This window comes from Hyperolius riggenbachi, chromosome 12 (assembly GCF_040937935.1).
Source record: "Hyperolius riggenbachi isolate aHypRig1 chromosome 12, aHypRig1.pri, whole genome shotgun sequence".
In the NCBI taxonomy this organism is placed as follows: domain Eukaryota; kingdom Metazoa; phylum Chordata; class Amphibia; order Anura; family Hyperoliidae; genus Hyperolius; species Hyperolius riggenbachi.
The window spans coordinates 183,005,866-183,023,918 of NC_090657.1; the positions used below are offsets into that span (position 1 = coordinate 183,005,866).

At 47.5% G+C, this 18,053-nt stretch overlaps 1 protein-coding gene across 1 annotated transcript in view; it reads left to right on the plus strand.

Annotated features, from left to right (window-relative positions):
• The window catches only part of MYLK2 (myosin light chain kinase 2), a 139,660-nt gene that overhangs the window by 91,412 nt on the left and 30,195 nt on the right, over nt 1–18,053 (plus strand). The window contains exons 5-8 of the mRNA XM_068262018.1: nt 6,631–6,899; nt 10,587–10,692; nt 13,853–13,946; nt 16,387–16,496. Coding sequence (XP_068118119.1) covers nt 6,631–6,899; nt 10,587–10,692; nt 13,853–13,946; nt 16,387–16,496 — 579 coding nt within the window. The remainder of the gene's footprint in view (nt 1–6,630; nt 6,900–10,586; nt 10,693–13,852; nt 13,947–16,386; nt 16,497–18,053) is intronic.

Sequence of the window (18,053 nt, forward strand, 5' to 3'; positions counted from 1 at the left end):
CTGATTCAATAAAATGATCAAATCAGATGGTTGATCAGGCCCGCAAAACGGATGGATGTATGTCCACCTTTTCAGTTTTCTACACTCCTTTTCTGCGCACCATCTGCGTTTGCTGTGAAAGAAACGCATGCGGTTTTCTGCATACAGTTAATGAAATGACTAGGCAAAATGCTCACAATGTGCAGAATTAGGCCTTGTTTACACTATACTATGCGCATTTCAGCAGCAGGTATGGTGTGTGACACGCAAGAACAGCAAGTGCTTAGATTGCACTTCTGATGTTCAGACTACATTCACTGCTGCACGCATTTCCGCCAAAACACAGCGCGGATCCCATTTACTGTAATGAATGGGATCAGCAATGCGCGGTTACACAGATGGTGTGTGATCGCGCGCGTTGCGTTCTGAATGCATAGCCCTCTGCTTTGCCTAATTTTAATGAGGCCGTATATTGCAGGTTGTCAGGTTTTTTCTGCATGTGAAAAACAAATTCAAGTGTGAACTAGCCCATGGATTAACATGAGCTGTCAGTTTAAATGCGTTTTTCTGTGCGAAAAACGCACATGAAAATACACAAGTGTGACCCCTGCCTGAATGTCGTCAGCAGGGCCAGATTTTCCATAAGGCACTATAGGCATGTGCCTACAGGCGCCTGATGATGGAAAGGCGGCTCACTCCCCTCCCATAGTGCCACTAGCTACTTAATACTGAGGGCCTTTTCACACTGGCGTGGTGTGATGCAGCATTTTTCCACAGCCTACCGCTAGGGCAATGAAAGTCTAGGGGGGAGCTTACATTGCCTGTGGTGCGGTGCGTTGTGTTGGAAGTACCCTATCTAACGTGAGCGCACACACCTATGTTACCATGCGGCTCCTGCGGTGACCTGGAAGTCATGTAAGTCTATGGCGGCACGCGTGTTTTTAAATGGACCACTACAGTTGTAGCGCATGCATGAACGTGTATTTTGCAATTCGCTTCCAGGCACGTCATCAATTTGACAACAGGAAGTGAGCATCACTTCCTACTTGGCTTGGTACCAGAAGGGGATTACCATGTTCTAATGCGGGAATCCCCGAAGCCCCGTTTTTGATGGTGGGATGCGGCCCCTGGGCCGCACAGCTACCGCCAATATTCAGTGTGAAACCCGGCCTGAGGGTACCTCTGGCTACCTAATGCTAAGGGACACCTGTAGCTATGACAGACTGGGGGGAGTAAAGGTACGGTGACCATACGTCCTGCTTTACCCGGAACGTGTTCCGCCTTCGGGGGGGCGCGCCGCTGTCCCAGGCTGCATGAGGTCCCGGGAAACATCCCGCTTTTAGCAGCAGGACGTCCTGGCCACGGGACTCTTGCTACCGTATCTGTATGAACTGGCTGCGGCGTCTATAGACGCCGTGCCAGTTCATTGCCCGCAGCCCCGCTCCAGCCTGCATAGTCTTCCGTTCCCGGCAGGCGAGCAGGGCTACGGGAAGATGGCTGCCGAAGCCCTGTACTGGAGACAATTTGTGTCTCCAGTACAGGGCTTCGGGCACCATCTTGCCGTAGCCCTGCTCTGCCTGTCAGCGCGGGATATGTGCTGCAGGAGGAGCAAGATGGTCCCAGAAGCAGCGCGCCAGAGGCCGGCCAGGAGCGAGAGGAGACTTCAGTCAGGTGAGTAAATGCTTTTTTGTCCAGGTGAAATGTTGCCAACATTGCGTTTATTTTGTGCTGACATGTTGCTCATTGCGTTTATTTTGTGCTGACATGCAGAGCCGGGACAAGGTCCTCCAGCACCCAAGGCTGAGACACCAAAGTGTGCCCCTCCATCCCTCCCACCCCAGCCGTCACACACTGATTACAATTAGACTAAGAGGCGCCACAGGGCCCACAACCTCCCCAACACCTTAATATCTAGTTATCTGGCTTGCATTCACTGCCATGTGTCCCCTTTTTCTTATTTCTTTCTGCTTCAAACACAATTAGGAATGACAGCTGAATGAATTCTGTGTCCCCTCCTACACTGCGCCCTGAGGCTGGAGCCTCTCCAGCCTATGCCTCGGCCCGGCCCTGCTGACATGTTGCCCACATTGCGTTTATTTTGTGCTGAAATGTTTCACACATTGCGTTTATTTTGTGCTGACATGTTGCCCACATTGCGTTTATTTTGTGCTGACATGTTGCCCACATTGCATTTATTTTCTGGTTTCTGGGGTAACTGTTGCTGCATTTATTATATAATGGGCATAGTTGGCTATGTTTGGTGCTTTGTGGTTACGGTATACTATTAAATAGCATCACACAGTTTCTGCACACCCATGATGCGAATCCTCCATGGCGTAAACACTGCTTTCTTATGCCTCGCTGCTACATCATTATGCTAGATCCGCCCATACAATGTCATGACCACGCCCATTTCTTGGCGCAGCCCCCCATTTTTTGGCATGCCCCCCCCCCCCCAGGTTGAACCAACAAAAATCTGGTCACTCTAGTAAAGGAGAAGTGACAGCTCGGCCAGCCAGCACACTTGCAGTACTGTACAGTTCAGTTGGGGTTTGTAGGTTCCTGGAGGGGGGAAGTCTAAGGTACAAGGACATCTGTGCCTATAGGCTCCTGTGATGTAAATCCGGGCCTGGTCTTCAGTAACATTTTCGGCTGCCTGTGAAGCACCTGAGCAATGTACCGTTTTGGCAGCGAGTGAAAGCAAAGCGTTTGCTGTTAAATCATAATTGGCACTTAATTACTACAACACCCCAGTATAGCTCCCAACTGTCCCTCTTTTGGAGGGACAGTCCCTCTTTGGGAGCCCTGTTCCTCTGTTCCTCATTTGTCCCTCTTTCAGGACTTTGTCCCTCTTTCTATGTAAATATATGTACTTCTGTACTGAAAATGTGTTTAATTGACTCTAAACTTTATTCCCAGTTATATTTCTTATTTTCTAATGTTAATATAAAGGGATATGAGCCAGGATAGGAAGGACCACTGTGGTTTGAGTTATAAAACAGCATATTTTTCTTATGAAATCTTTATGGTATGCGTGGCTAGGGGAGTGGTGGGGGCATGCTCAGGGTTCATAATTTCTGGGTTCTGGGTTCATAGTTTTAGTAGTCGGAAATAACCCTCAGAAGGAAGCAATCACTTTAACTAGCCAGGAGGACAACACAGAGCAAATGAGCAATACATTTGAATGATTATTGTTACTATGTATTTATAGCAGCGACACATTTCCCACTGCACTTTATTTAGTACATTGAGCAATTAATGTCACCAAGTGTCCCTCAAAGGTGCTCGGAATGTAATGTCCTTACAGCAGGCTGGCACCTGGTAGGAGGGATGCCAACTAATCTACAGGGAGAGCATAACGGAGTGTGGCAAGGACTTGACACTCGCTAATTGCTTAACCCCTTCAGTGCCAGCTGTCTCTGGTCCCTGAGTGTGGCAAGGACTTGATACTCGCGAATTGCTTAACCCCTTCAGTGCCAGCAGTCTCTGGCCCCTTACGGACCAGAGACCGCTGGTGTCAGAATCAGGCGCATACAAACGTCTCTATGACGGCAGAGCTCTGTGAGCCAGTCAGGAGCCGATTTCAGGACCCTGTGATGAATGTAAGCCTATCCGATTGGCTCACATTGATGACAGGGCAGGGCCGGATTTACCATAAGGCACTGTAGGCACGTACCTACAGGCGCCTGAAGGTGGAAAGGCTGCTCACTGCCCTCCCTAAGTGCCTCCCTCCCTCCCTATGCAGAGTCCTGATGAGATTGTAAATGAGAGGTTACTCACCCTTCTCAAGAGATCTCCCTTCAGTCAGGGGCACCTCTAGCTACTTAATATTGAGGTTACATTTGGCTACCTAATACTAAGGGGCACCTGTAGCTACCTATGATGGGCAGGGGAAGTAAGGGAGAGGTGACAGCTGGGCCAGCCAGCACAATTGCTGTGCAGTTTGGTGGGGTTTGTAGGTTCATGGAGGGCAAAGTCTAAGGTGCCAGGACATCTGTGCCTATAGGCTCCTGTCAGGGCCGGAGCTACCATAGAAAAAAATAGGCAACTGCCCCAGGGCCCCAGAGCCTGTAGGGGCCCCCAAGTTATCCCTCCGCATGTTAACTGTTGCTCCCCAGGGTCTCTGCAGTGTCTGTTAAAGAGACTCCGTAACAAAAATTGCATCCTGTTTTTTATCATCCTACAAGTTCCAAAAGCTATTCTAATGTGTTCTGGCTTACTGCAGCACTTTGTAGTATCACAGTCTCTGTAATAAATCAATGTATCTTTCCCCTGTCAGACTTGTCAGCCTGTGTCTGGAAGGCTGCCAAGTTCTTCAGTGTTGTGGTTCTGCTATGCACTCCCCCCTCAGGGGGGAAAGAAACACACAAATGATCTCTTGAGATTCAAAAGGAAGGCTGTATACAGCCTGCTTGTGTATGGATGTATTTTCTATGTGTGGACATGCTGTACATCAACCTACTTCCTGTTTTGGTGGCCATTTTGTTTGTTTATAAACAAACTTTTTAAAACTGTTTTTAACCACTTTTAATGCGGCGGGGTCCGGGAGCGGTGAAATTGTGACAGAGGGGAATAGGAGATGTCCCCTAACACACTGGTATGTTTACTTTTGTGCGATTTTAACAATACAGATTCTCTTTAAGTTGGGAGGTGATTGGGGGAGGGTCAGCAGCCAGCTCAGGGGCCCAGAAGGGAAGTTTGGCTGCAACAAAGGGCCTCTAGTGATGCTTTTTGGTCGGGGGGTGTCTGTTGGGGGGCCCCCAGGCTAATTTTGCCCTAGGGCCCAACTGTTACTTGAACCGGCCCTGGCTCCTGTGATGTAAATCCAGGCCAATGAAATCGGCTCCTGACCAGCTCAGGGAGCTCTGCCGTTAGCAGTTAAAAGACATCCCTAACAAGAGGTACATGTAGGCTGCCATATTTATTTCCTTTAAAGGGGTTCTGTGGAATGTAAAAAAACCAAACAAACTGACACTTACCTGGGGCTTCTATCGGCCCCCTGTAGCTGTCATGTCCCGCGCCGTCCTCCTACGATCCTCCATTCCCCCACAGCTCCCAACTGTCCCTCTTTGGGAGCCCTGTCCCTCTTTCCTCCTCATTTGTCCCTCTTTCAGGACTTTGTCCCTCTTTCTATGTAAATATATGTATATGTATTTCAAACAATGTGTTTGATTGACTCTAAACTTTATTCCCATCCTTTAAATTGATATATTACTAATTTTAAAATGTTACAGTGAAGGGAAATGAACCAGGACAGACAGGACCAGTGTGGTTTGAATTATAAAACATTTTTTTTATGAACTCTTTATGGTATGCATGACTAGGGGTGTGTCGGGGGCGTGGTTGGAGGTGTGGCAGGGGCATGGCTTAAGTGTCCCTCTTTCTCATCTCAAAAAGTTGGGAGGTATGGATTCCCCGCCACCAGCACCAGTCAATTATCCGTCTAATAAGACGAGCGAGCATGCGCGCAGCTGCAGTCGCGCTAGAGGGCTAATTATACTGGGACCGGCGGCAGAGAACGGATGAACGTAGGAGGACGGCGCGGAACATTACAGCTAAACCCCTGAACCCCTTTAAAGCAATACCAGTTGTCTGGCTGTGCTGCTGATCCTCTGCCTCTAATACTTTTAGCCATAGACCCTGAACAAGTACTGTATTAGCTGCATGCTTGTTTCAGGTGTGTGATTCAGACACTACTGCAGCCAAAGAGATCAGCAGGACTGACAAGCAATTGGTATTGCTTAAAAGGAAATAAATATGGCAGCCTCCATGTACCTGTCACTTCAAGGGAACCTGAAGCGAGAAGTATATGGAGGCTGCCATATTTAGTACCGTTTAAATAATGCACATTGCCTGCTTGACCGGCTGATTCTCTGCCTCTAATATTCTTAGCCATAGACCCTAAACAAGCATTCAAAATAGATGTTTCTTAGGCCACATACACATTGACAACTTATGTCACCCGTCGGGGATCAGGACCTGACATCGCTGGGCCGGGCTGTATACACGCATGCAAGCTTTGTAGCTAATATTGCTATGCCGGGGGAGGGGGGAAACGGGACACAATGAGCGGTGCATGCTTCATGCAGCAGACAGGGGAGCGGAGCAAACAATGGGATTGGCAGGCGATCAGCATTGCTGGGGGTGAGTAGATCCACCCAGCAGATTTGTCACAGGTTAGGGTCGCCAGCTGCCGTACATATGCCTGATTGTCGGTCGAGGCAGTCGTTATTGGCCAGTTGGTGGTGGGGAGTTAAATGGTTTATTACACAATGACCAGGAAGAATCTATAACTGCAGTGCTGCCCACAAAGAGTTAATCTCTCAGCAGAGAAAGGGTGGTTGGGTTGGGAGCAGGTGATCAGATCTGTGTGTCTCAGAACTTGAACTGTGATGACAGCAAGGGGCTACAGGACCCAGCCATCCAGGTACTTTAATTGTGTTTATTATAATGCGATGCATACTACTTTGTGCAGTGTTAATTAATGCTATCCTACTAGCTAAAGCTTTCTTAAAAAGAACATGAGGCTGAACCTGGAATTTAAGTCACAGTTTGGCTCATGGGGTACTAAGTGCTTGTAATAAGTTGGCATTGGAATAACATGACACTAGTAACTGGATGTTGATACTCTGCTGTATTCTATTGTGTTAGGTCAAGTCGTAAAAACAGTCGAAACAGCCTTCCCTCTCTCAAAGACAAGCCTCCTCCGGGCGATGTCCACCATCCCAAGACGAACTTGAAACTGGAGATCCTCAAGAAAGAGGGGGTGACAGGGACCGACAGAGCATCACTGGATTCCGGGACAGTGGCTGTGACAATGCCAAGTCCTGGGGTCAGATGTGGGACGCCAAACACCCCAGGGGTCTTTGAGCTGCAGAGCCCCGTGGTCATCATTGGAGAAGATGTCTTTCATATTATAGGTAAGTCGGTCCAGATCACTAGCATCTGTATTGATGTCAATGGATTAGCCAGGTCGGGGCTTTTTTAGGCATTACAGTTTTTAAGCAACAGAACCATAGTGTACCAAAAGCTGCTCTAGGTAGTTAGCTAGTACAGGACTGGAGCTGTGACATCTACATATAGCATACCAAAAGAGTTCTGAAGTTCTGAAGGTTCTGATTGGGGGGGGGCACTCCAGAGTAGTATGACAATAATAGATAATTGAATGATAGCGCCTTGCATGGAACACGGTCCACTTCTTCAGATCAAATAACAAAAAAATGTCTTATTCTGTGCCATACAAGCCAGGAGCACGAAGTGTCTTATTCCGTGGAGTACAAGACAGGATCTGCTTGTACTACACTGAATAAGACACTATTTGATCTGAAGAAGCAAACTGTGTTCTGTGAAACGCAATATCATCATTCAAGTGTCTGGTCTTAAAGGGAACCTTAACTGAACGGGGGGTAAAGAGTTTTACTTACCTGGGGCTATTACCAGCCCCCTGCAGCAGTCCTGTGCCCTCGGCGCCGCTCTGGAATCCTCTGGTCCCCCGCTGTCACTTAGTTTCGTTTTTGACGACTCACCAGTCGCCGGCCGCCATGCGTATTATTGGACGTATTCACCAATGCAATTAGCGCTATTACGGACTGCAACACGTACAAAAATATGCGTTACCGCATTCCGCACGCTTAGATATGCGGCAACGCGAAACTAAGTGACAGCGGGGGACCAGAGGATTCCAGAGCGGCGCCGAGGGCACAGCACTGCTGCAGGGGGCTGGTAATAGCCCCAGGTAAGTAAAACTCTTTACCCCCCGTTCAGTTAAGGTTCCCTTTAAGTTTTTTCCAATGAATAGCTTTTACCCCTTCTTCTCTTTGAGGTAAGCCATTTAATTATCTATTATTGTCACTTATTCTACTCTGGAGCTCCTCCTTCTGTACCCAGTACAGTTCACACAGCCCCCCCCCCCCCCCCCCCATGTGAGGGGCTGTCAGGTGCAACCCCTGTTTTTCTGGAGTGCGATCCACAGGAGAGGATCCAAGAACCTGAGTAAGGACAGGGTTTCAACACCTGCTTTTACACTGTGGTTGCAACCCACCCTTGTGAGTATATTCATATAAGAATATTTTGTGGAGTCTCACTTTGACATACTACACCATTAGGGGCTTCTGGTGCCTCTCTGTTCTTTGTGTCTCCTCTGGAAGTTTGGCTGATCTCCTTAGGACACCACAAACCCCCTTTTGTGTACATTGCCTAGCCATCTGCAAGTGTATGGCCACCATTGATCCTATCTCTGGTTTAAGAGGCAGTCTTACAGATTTTTAATTTACATAACTTTCTGTCTGGGTCCAAAACAGGAAATGAGGGAAAATGTCCGCAGGGGAAACACAACTCCATTAAGAAAAACCTGATCGACATTCTAAACATTTTCCATCAATGCATTAACTATTGCCTACGCTTTGGACCGCTACTGAACGCTATTACCCTGATGATTTACGGTATGGGTGAATTTTATTATGCAATTGCAATGTGTTGTACATCCCACCCAGATGAGCCTTTGATGGAACTAGTAAGTCCATAATCATGCTCATTCCCACAAGACCTGCCACAGAAATGGTTAGAATTTGGTATTGCTGTGCACCTATGGGCGGCCATGTTGTCTCTGTGTACCACTGTGCACCTATGGGCGGCCATGTTGTCTCTGTGTACCACTGTGCACCTATGGGCGGCCATGTTGTCTCTGTGTACCACTGTGCACCTATGGGCGGCCATGTTGTCTCTGTGTACCACTGTGCACCTATGGGCGGCCATGTTGTCTCTGTGTACCACTGTGCACCTATGGGCGGCCATGTTGTCTCTGTGTACCACTGTGCACCTATGGGCGGCCATGTTGTCTCTGTGTACCACTGTGCACCTATGGGCGGCCATGTTGTCTCTGTGTACCACTGTGCACCTATGGGCGGCCATGTTGTCTTTGTGTACCACTGTGCACCTATGGGTGCCCATGTTGTCTCTGTGTACCACTGTGCACCTATGGGCGGCCATGTTGTCTCTGTGTACCACTGTGCACCTATGGGCGGCCATGTTGTCTCTGTGTACCACTGTGCACCTATGGGTGCCCATGTTGTCTCTGTGTACCACTGTGCACCTATGGGCGGCCATGTTGTCTCTGTGTACCACTGTGCACCTATGGGCGGCCATGTTGTCTCTGTGTACCACTGTGCACCTACGGGTGGCCATGTTGTCTCTGTGCACCACTGTGCACCTATGGGCGGCCATGTTGTCTCTGTGTACCACTGTGCACCTATGGGTGCCCATGTTGTCTCTGTGTACCACTGTGCACCTATGGGCGGCCATGTTGTCTCTATGTACCACTGTGCACCTATGGGCGGCCATGTTGTCTCTGTGTACCACTGTACACCTATAGGCGCCCATGTTGTCTCTGTGTACCACTGTACACCTATAGGCGCCCATGTTGTCTCTATGTACCACTGTGCATCTATGGGTGGCCATGTTGTCTCTGTGTACCACTGTGCACCTATGGGTGCCCATGTTGTCTCTGTGTACCACTGTGCACCTACGGGTGGCCATGTTGTCTCCGTGCACCACTGTGCACCTATGGGCGGCCATGTTGTCTCTGTGTACCACTGTGCATCTATGGGTGCCCATGTTGTCTCTATGTACCACTGTGCACCTATGGGCGGCCATGTTGTCTCTGTGTACCACTGTGCACCTATGGGTGCCCATGTTGTCTCCGTGCACCACTGTGCACCTATGGGCGGCCATGTTGTCTCTGTGTACCACTGTGCACCTATGGGCGCCTATGTTGTCTCTATGTACCACTGTGCATCTATGGGTGGCCATATTGTCTCCGTGCACCATTGTGCACCTATGGGTGGCCATGTTGTCTCTGTGTACCACTGTGCACCTATGGGCGGCCATTTTGTCTCTGTGTACCACTGTGCACCTATGGGCGGCCATGTTGTCTCTGTGTACCACTGTACACCTATGGGCGCCCATGTTGTCTCTATGTACCACTGTGCACCTATGGGCGGCCATGTTGTCTCTGTGTACCACTGTGCACCTATGGGCGGCCATGTTGTCTCTGTGTACCACTGTGCATCTATGGGTGGCCATATTGTCTCTGTGTACCACTGTGCACCTATGGGCGGCCATGTTGTCTCTGTGTACCACTGTGCACCTATGGGCGGCCATGTTGTCTCTGTGTACCACTGTGCACCTATGGGCGGCCATGTTGTCTCTGTGTACCACTGTGCACCTATGGGCGGCCATGTTGTCTCTATGTACCACTGTACACCTATAGGCGCCCATGTTGTCTCTATGTACCACTGTGCATCTATGGGTGGCCATGTTGTCTCTGTGTACCACTGTACACCTATAGGCGCCCATGTTGTCTCTGTGTACCACTGTACACCTATAGGCGCCCATGTTGTCTCTATGTACCACTGTGCACCTATGGGCGGCCATGTTGTCTCTGTGTACCACTGTGCACCTATGGGCGGCCATGTTGTCTCTATGTACCACTGTGCATCTATGGGTGGCCATGTTGTCTCTATGTACCACTGTGCATCTATGGGTGGCCATATTGTCTCTGTGTCTTTCACAGGTGCTGAAGTTTCATACTTCTTCTCATTTGTCTACAGATGACTGCCCCCCTCCCCTGGCACCATTTCCACATCGATTTGTGTCCCTCAAGCCTGGAAACGTCACGGATCTCTATGACCTGAACATGGAGGAGATTCTTGGCGGGTGAGAGTTTAAATAGGTATACAAGTGAGTTTGGGGGCTCAGTGGAAGATTTAGTACACATAAAAGTTTTTGACAAAATAATTCTTCAAAGCTCTGTTTGCATCTCAGCAACTTCTCATGCAGATCTTCCCTCCCTTGGAACTCTCTCCCAAAATCTGTCCCGTCACTCTCCAATATTTAGACTTTGAAATGTGAACCTAAAACTCACCTTTTTTAAGGGAATACATATAAATTTCTCTGGGCCCCTCTTCATCCGGGAAAGCCCACTCTACCATCTTATACATGGTTTGTTGATACATCTGACCTCTCACTCACCTGTTGTGACCTTAGGCCCTGGAGTCACATATGGTCCCTCAGCACTTGCTGTGCATCCCCCAGCAAGTTTGGTTGTGATCCATGCATAAAGTAATAGTCATCTATCATAGCATTATATTTGTAACATACAGCTCTGTGGCACGCTCATATCTGTGATTTACATACAGCTCACTTTGACCTCCTGGTACTTGATCAGGGGACTTGCCACTCTAATAGTTCAACTTCTCCACGTTTTCTTAGGGAGGCCACAAATACCTTCCTCCCACCATACTATCCCCCTACTCACGGGCGTAACTAAAAATCACTGGGCCCCCCTGCAAAACTTTGGATGGGGCCCCCTCATCCCCCCAGCACCCTCGCTTTTTGCACAGGTAAACTGAGAACCAATGTTATTCTACTGGCTAGTGCATACTTGTATCTTTCCTATGCAGATAAAAGCAGACAGAAGTGAAGCACTGAGAGTAATTTCTCTATCAATTTCATTCACTTTGGTGATAAAATGTGCATGTTTTCACACATACAGACAAATGGTGTGCAGAAAACGCACACAGAAAACTCACAGATGAGTGTGCTCACAGCCTCAGCTTATTACACTCACTCTGTCCATCTCTGATGGAGCAGAACTGGCTCTGTAGACTTCTCCAGCATCACTGCAGTACAGAGCACTTAGGGAAGGGGGTGGAGAGTCTGGGGTAGGGCGCTGTTCTCAAGAGCCTGCTGCACATTGACTAGGGACTGTCTACAAATCTTTGTCTGCAAAACTTTGTATGATTTGTTATCAGTGGCTGAGCAGATGCAGTCATTAGAACAATTGTGTAGAGAGCAGAATGTGTTTTCTCTCCGTGTCCTTAGTTGTCAGTCTCTCAGGACAGGGAAAAGACACTTTTCCGTTCACAGGGCACCCTGCAGCTTCTGGTCCCCCTGTAGCTGCGTCCCTTGCAGGGTCTATTGTTACGCCCCTGCTACTACTGCTCTTGAGTCCCACCATGCAGAGCAGCACAGGAAAGTAAGTGATGGCGTGTCTATATTCACATGTCATGGCTGCTTGCTGTTTCTTTTCTTTACTGCTTTTGTTCTATTCTTTATCCATATGACACAAACAATTCATTATATCATATATTTATTTTTTTTCGTTTCAGGTCTGCTTTGCTTTAATGAATAATTTCTCTTTTTGTTTACCACATTTTTAAACCGCTTCAAAAGGTTCAGATATTTGGCTTTTCAATGTCTTCACCATTTCTTAGTTAGGGCTTATTCACACTGCAAGAGCTTTTAAGTTCTAATGATTTTGAAAAGCTCTTGCTAATGCAATGCTATGGGAGATTTTTACACTATCACACCGCTTCAGTGGGATCACACATATAGTATAACATTAGCAAGAGCTTATAAAATCACAAAGCGCTCAGAAAAGTTCCTGCAGTGTGAACAAGCCCTTATGGCCCATTTCCACTAGCACAGAAATCAGGCCAAACCCACAAAGTTTCCCCACAGGCAAATCGCCAAATAAGGAATAGTGCTGCCGCCGTCAGTTTTTTGTAATTGCTGTCAGTTTTTGTGCGAGTGGCAGCGAACCCCGGGATTCAGCTGCGTACTCGCAGAAGAGGAAGTGCCACCGTGCGTCTTGTAAGACGCATAGCGGCTAGTGGAAACGGGGCCTAACTGGCATTTAATGTCATTGTTGTGGAAATCACAATAGTTACAGTATAAAAAATAGTTACTGTATGTTCACCCCAAAAAAGTTTGCATGTTGTGGTCTGAGTTTAAGATGCACTTCCTGAAGGCTTTTTTACAGCTCCTGCTGTATGTATAAACTGATCCAAGTATAATCTGATGTACTTATGTTTTCCTTAAGACACTAGAAAAATTAACTACCCCCCAAGCAAGATTAACTACCCCCCGAACTACTTTCCTGGGGCTTCCTCCAACCCCTTGCAGCTGACATGTCCCATACCGCAGGTCCGCTCTCAAGCACGGGCCCAGGATGTGTCGCCAGGCCGTCCTTTACTGCGCCTGCAGTCCACATTGTCTGGACTGCACTGCGGAGTACACTGCGGACAACGCGGACTTGATTGATAGCGGCAATTTATGCAGGCGCAGTAAGGACGATCTCAAGGTCGCCCTCTGGACCGTGCGGGAACCCCAGGCCGTCGGCTGAGGGCGGAGATACTGCGTTGGACATGTCAGCTGCAAGGGGCTGGAAGAAGCCCCAGGTAAGTAGATCGGGGGTAGTTAGTCTTGCTTGATGACTCCTTTAAGTATAAACCTAGGTTGCTTTTTAAACTCAGACCATGATGTACAAAGTTTTCAAAGATAAAACAGCTGGTGTTAATGATGTTGACCTAATGCTGCTTGTTAATAAAAACTAAAATTCAAAGCATCTATAGAAGAGATTATTACCAGCACAGGACCAATAAAGAACTAATACTGTGGTTGAGGGGGCCTTCTGGCCCAAGGGTCCCGATGTGGTTGATTGCTCCGCCTCTGGCCTTTTGTTTACTAGTCCTGTATACTGTGTACACTGGAAACCAGCTTTACTTCTTAGCACTCTGCCAACTGCCCCATGCTTCCCACTGAAAACCACCGCTGCTTTCCATTTATGTGTGAAAGATGTTCGTGCAGCTCTGTAATCTGTAGTGAGGTCTGATCATCGCTCTCTGCACATCACTTCCTGTTCCTGTCTATGCTCAGGAAACAGGCGAGGCAATCACAGGAACAGGAAGAACAGCACAGATCAATGATCAGACCTGATCTGCAAGTTATGTGTGAGTAAAGCTTTCACAGATGTTGGAACTGGTATACTTATCCTTTAACAGATGGTTTTACTAAATTTCCAATCTATGCCTAGGGGTCGCTTCGGAGAGGTTCACATCTGTACAGAAAAGGCCACTGGCATGCAGCTTGTCGCTAAAGTCCTGAAAGTCACCAGTGAAAAAGACAAGGTAAATGGGGGCAATTCAGAGTATCCTCAAAAATGTCATCCGTCTGTACTTAAGAAAGAACTGTAGTGAAAATAACATAATGAATAAAATTGCTTATTTCTTACAATATTCACTTATAAAATATGTAGTCAGTGTTTGCCAATTGTAAAAATCTTTCCTCTCCCTGATTTACATTCTGAAATGTATCTCTGGAGGTGACATTTTTAGTTCTGCTATGTGATCTGTATGGAATTTACATTACTGAGAGTTCTATGCACAGAGGGAGACACTGCTTGCTTGGCAGTTGGAAAAAGCTGTTATTTCCCACAATGCAATGAGGATTACAGACAGCAAACTGTCAGGACCATGGTCATGACATCACACTGTGGGAGTGGTTTCACCACAATATCAGTCATACACAACCTCCTGATGATCTAATTGAGAAAAGGTAAAGATTTCTCCTGGTAAAGGTGGTATCAGCTACTGATTGGGATGAAGTTCAATCCTTGGTTAAAGTTCCTCTTTAGAGCCCCATTGGGATGTGGTAGGGTTGCTCGGCTCGCGGTTCGATCGTTGCTTGATAGCTTTCTGCTGAACTGTGGTATAGGAATTGAACACTATGGGCATCATGGTGGTGTAGGGGTTAGCACACTCGCCTTGCAGCACATGGTCCTCGGTTTGAATCCCAGCCAGGGCACTTTATTTCGCTAAGCACGACTGGGTCGTGCCCGGAGTTGGGTTTCGCATGTACAGGGCTAGTATAGAACAGGACATACAATACGAGTAGAAATACAGCAGTTTAATCATAAACATTAACACAGGGTTTGAGCTCACATACAGTATGTAAAGTGAGCAGAGTGCAGTCATGTGCTATCGAATGCTACTTGTATGAGGGCGGATGAAGAGAGTTCATAGAGTTCAAAGATTTGACAGCAGAGGGGAAAAAGCTGTTCCTGTGTCATGTGGTCCTGGTGTAGATGGACCGGAATCGCCGACTGAAGAAGTGGAATTCTGGGTGAGACGGATCATTGCCGATCCTCAGAGCTCTGGAGCGTAGTCTGGAGCTGTAGAGTTGCTCTAGTGAGGGAAGTGGTTTCCCAATGATTTTCTCAGCTGATCTTATGACCCTCTGTAGTTTGTGTCTGTCGGTGGTGGAGGAGCCAACGTACCAGACCAGGATGGAGGAGCAGAGGACAGATTCAATTGTGGCTATGTAGAAGCTTGTCAGATGCTCCTAGGCCATCCCAAACGTCTTCTGTTGGCATAGGACAAATAGCCTCTGCTGGGCTTTCCTTTGGGTAGAAGTCGTGTAGGCCTTCCAAGTTGGGTCCTTGGAGATTGTAGTACCTAGGAGGCGTGCGCAGGGGGTGCTTTCCACTTCTGTGCCATCAATGCAGATTGGAGGTGGTGTGGGAGTCCTTTAAAGTCAACAATTATCTCAACTGTTTTTGTAGTGTTGAGGACTAGACCGTTCTCTCTGCACCAGTGGCAAATTTTGTCAACCTGGTTTCGGTATTCCCGCTCATCATTCCCGGAGATCAGGCCAACTATGGTGTAGTCATCAGCAAACTTGACGACTTTGACTGAGCTCCCCGGGAACCTGCAATTGTTGGTATATAAGGAGAATAAGAACGGCGACAAAACACAACCTTGAGGGGCCCCTGTGTTGGTAGACCTTGGTTGCGAGATAATAGTGTCCAGCTTGAAAGCCTGGGATCCCATATCCCAAAACATACATATAAGTTAATTGGCTTCCCCTAAAAATTGGCCCTAGACTATGATACATACACTACACGATACATACATATGACTATGGTAGGAAGTAGATTGTGAGCCCCTCTGAGGGACAGTTAGTGACAAGACAATATGCTCTGTACAGCGCTGCGGAAGATGTTGGCGCTATATAAATACTAAATAATAATATCTAATTAAGGAGGAGGCATTGTCAAATAAAGCTGATGTTGACCCATGTACAGTATTCCAACTTTTAAATTGCAACCGCTGTTCTTATAGGTGGCCTTTTTTATAGATTTATTGGTATTAATCAGCTGTTCCGTGTTTAGCGTTAGAGGTCACAGGGCCTGATGCACAAAGGGGTGCAATGCGTGTTACCCTAGTAGCAAAACGCACATTACTGGGATAACACGGGCGTTGCTATGGTAACCTGACATATACCACACAATGCCCTGGTAATGCGTGTTGTGCTAATAGGGTAACGTGCGCTGCTTCCCTGGTGTTATTACCGGTAATATTGCCATAGGGAGGCATTTACCGCTAATTTGTGCATCAGGCCCATAGACTCATCAGTTAAAACTTATTATTGCATCATTTCTTCCTCTCTCCAGTCTTTATCTTCATTCTTCTCCTTCTCTTACCTTTTCCTGTTTCTTCTCTCTTTTTTTGCAGTCTGTGGATTGTCTGTTTGCCTTCCCATTTCATCCTTTCTATTCTCCCATTGCAGGAAATGGCTCTAAACGAGATAAACGTGATGAACGAGTTGGACCACCGCAACCTCATCCAGATGTTTGATGCTATAGAGACCCCTGAAGAAATCTTCTTATTACTAGAATAGTGAGTGCCGCTACCTGCTGCTCTGCCCCTGTGGGTCATGTGACCTCCGTACATAGACAGACCTGCTAGAGGCTAGTGTCACATAGTGTTTTGTGTAGTTGGGATTTGAGCAGGGTTGTTAAGAGGGATAATGGGACACAGGCAAGCTTGCTTACTGATATTAAAGCCTCGTACACACTTATGAGTATTGTGGCCTGGCGGGATTGCGACTCCAACTCTCGGTTGATAGTTCAGGGCTGAGTGCCTGGCAGCCACATCATTAGCCTAGAGCAGCCTTACTCAACCAGGGTTCCTTGAGTGCTCTGCAGGGGTTCCTTGGCATTTTCCCCATCGTGAGGAAAGCATGATAGAGCACATTATAATAGGGGGCACTGAGGAAAAAAAACACTAAATTGGAGGTCAAATAATAATGAGCACACCAATACAAAGCACCAGAATAAGGAGACAGTATAATGAGGGATACTGTAATAGGTGGCAGCAATAGGTGGTAATAAACAGCCACACCTACTTTTAAAGTCCATGCAAAATAATAGAATGGGCTCCTTGAGATCCAAAAAATATTTGCAGGGTTCCTTTAGGTTAAAAAGGTTGAGAAAGGTTGGCCTAGATCAGGGGTGTCAAACTCAAATACAAAGTGAGCTGAAATTGTACACTGGGACTCACAGGCCGAAATTGTACACTGGGACCTAGTCACAGGCCAACCTCAATGTCTACTGGCGACCTTCCTCCCTTATTCAGTTCTCTGGTGTCTAGTGGTCCCCCCACCTCTATACAGTTCCCTAGTGTTTAGTGCTTTCCCTCTACTTCCCCATATGGCTTCCTTGGTGTTCTAGGACTTCACCCCCAATATAGCTTCCCTGGTGGTCTAGAGTGGGCCATACATAATGCAAAGTGGGGAAACTACTTGAGGGCCGAATTTAATGGCTCTGTGGGACAAATTTGGCCCGCAGACCGGAGTTTTACAAGTATGGCCTAGAGGCTGTTGCCATGAGGAGGGGAGGAGGGACGATGCGTCATGCACGATGGAGTAGCTTCTGACTCGCGAGGTGAGTAGGAGAACAGTACACTCTGGGGTCAGTCAACATAACTACAGACTCTGTATGATCGTTTTTTTTAAGTGACAACAGGGCGCTCCTGTACACACGCTAGATTATCGGCTGAAATAATTATTAATAGCCGCCTAGGGTCGAGTTTAACCCAGTGTGTGTACATAGACTCGGGCGTAAGTTCAGCGGCTCGAGCAACCCCAGCAAAATTCTGCTGGCCCGGCCTACCTGCAAACAAATCCCATTACCCCCACCCTTACACACACAGCATGCCGCTAATCTTGTAAGATCTGACAAAAATGTCAGAAACACCTGATCTGCTGCATGCTTGTTCACGGGCTATGGCTAAATGTATTAGTGGCAGAAGATCAGCAGGACAGCCAGGCAACTGGTATTGCTTAAAAGGAAATAAATATGGCATACTCCTCTCATTTCAGTTGTCCTTTAACCACTTATGAGGGTTTCAGATAGATTATCTACATCCTGCAGGACTTCAGTTCCTGCTCAGGGA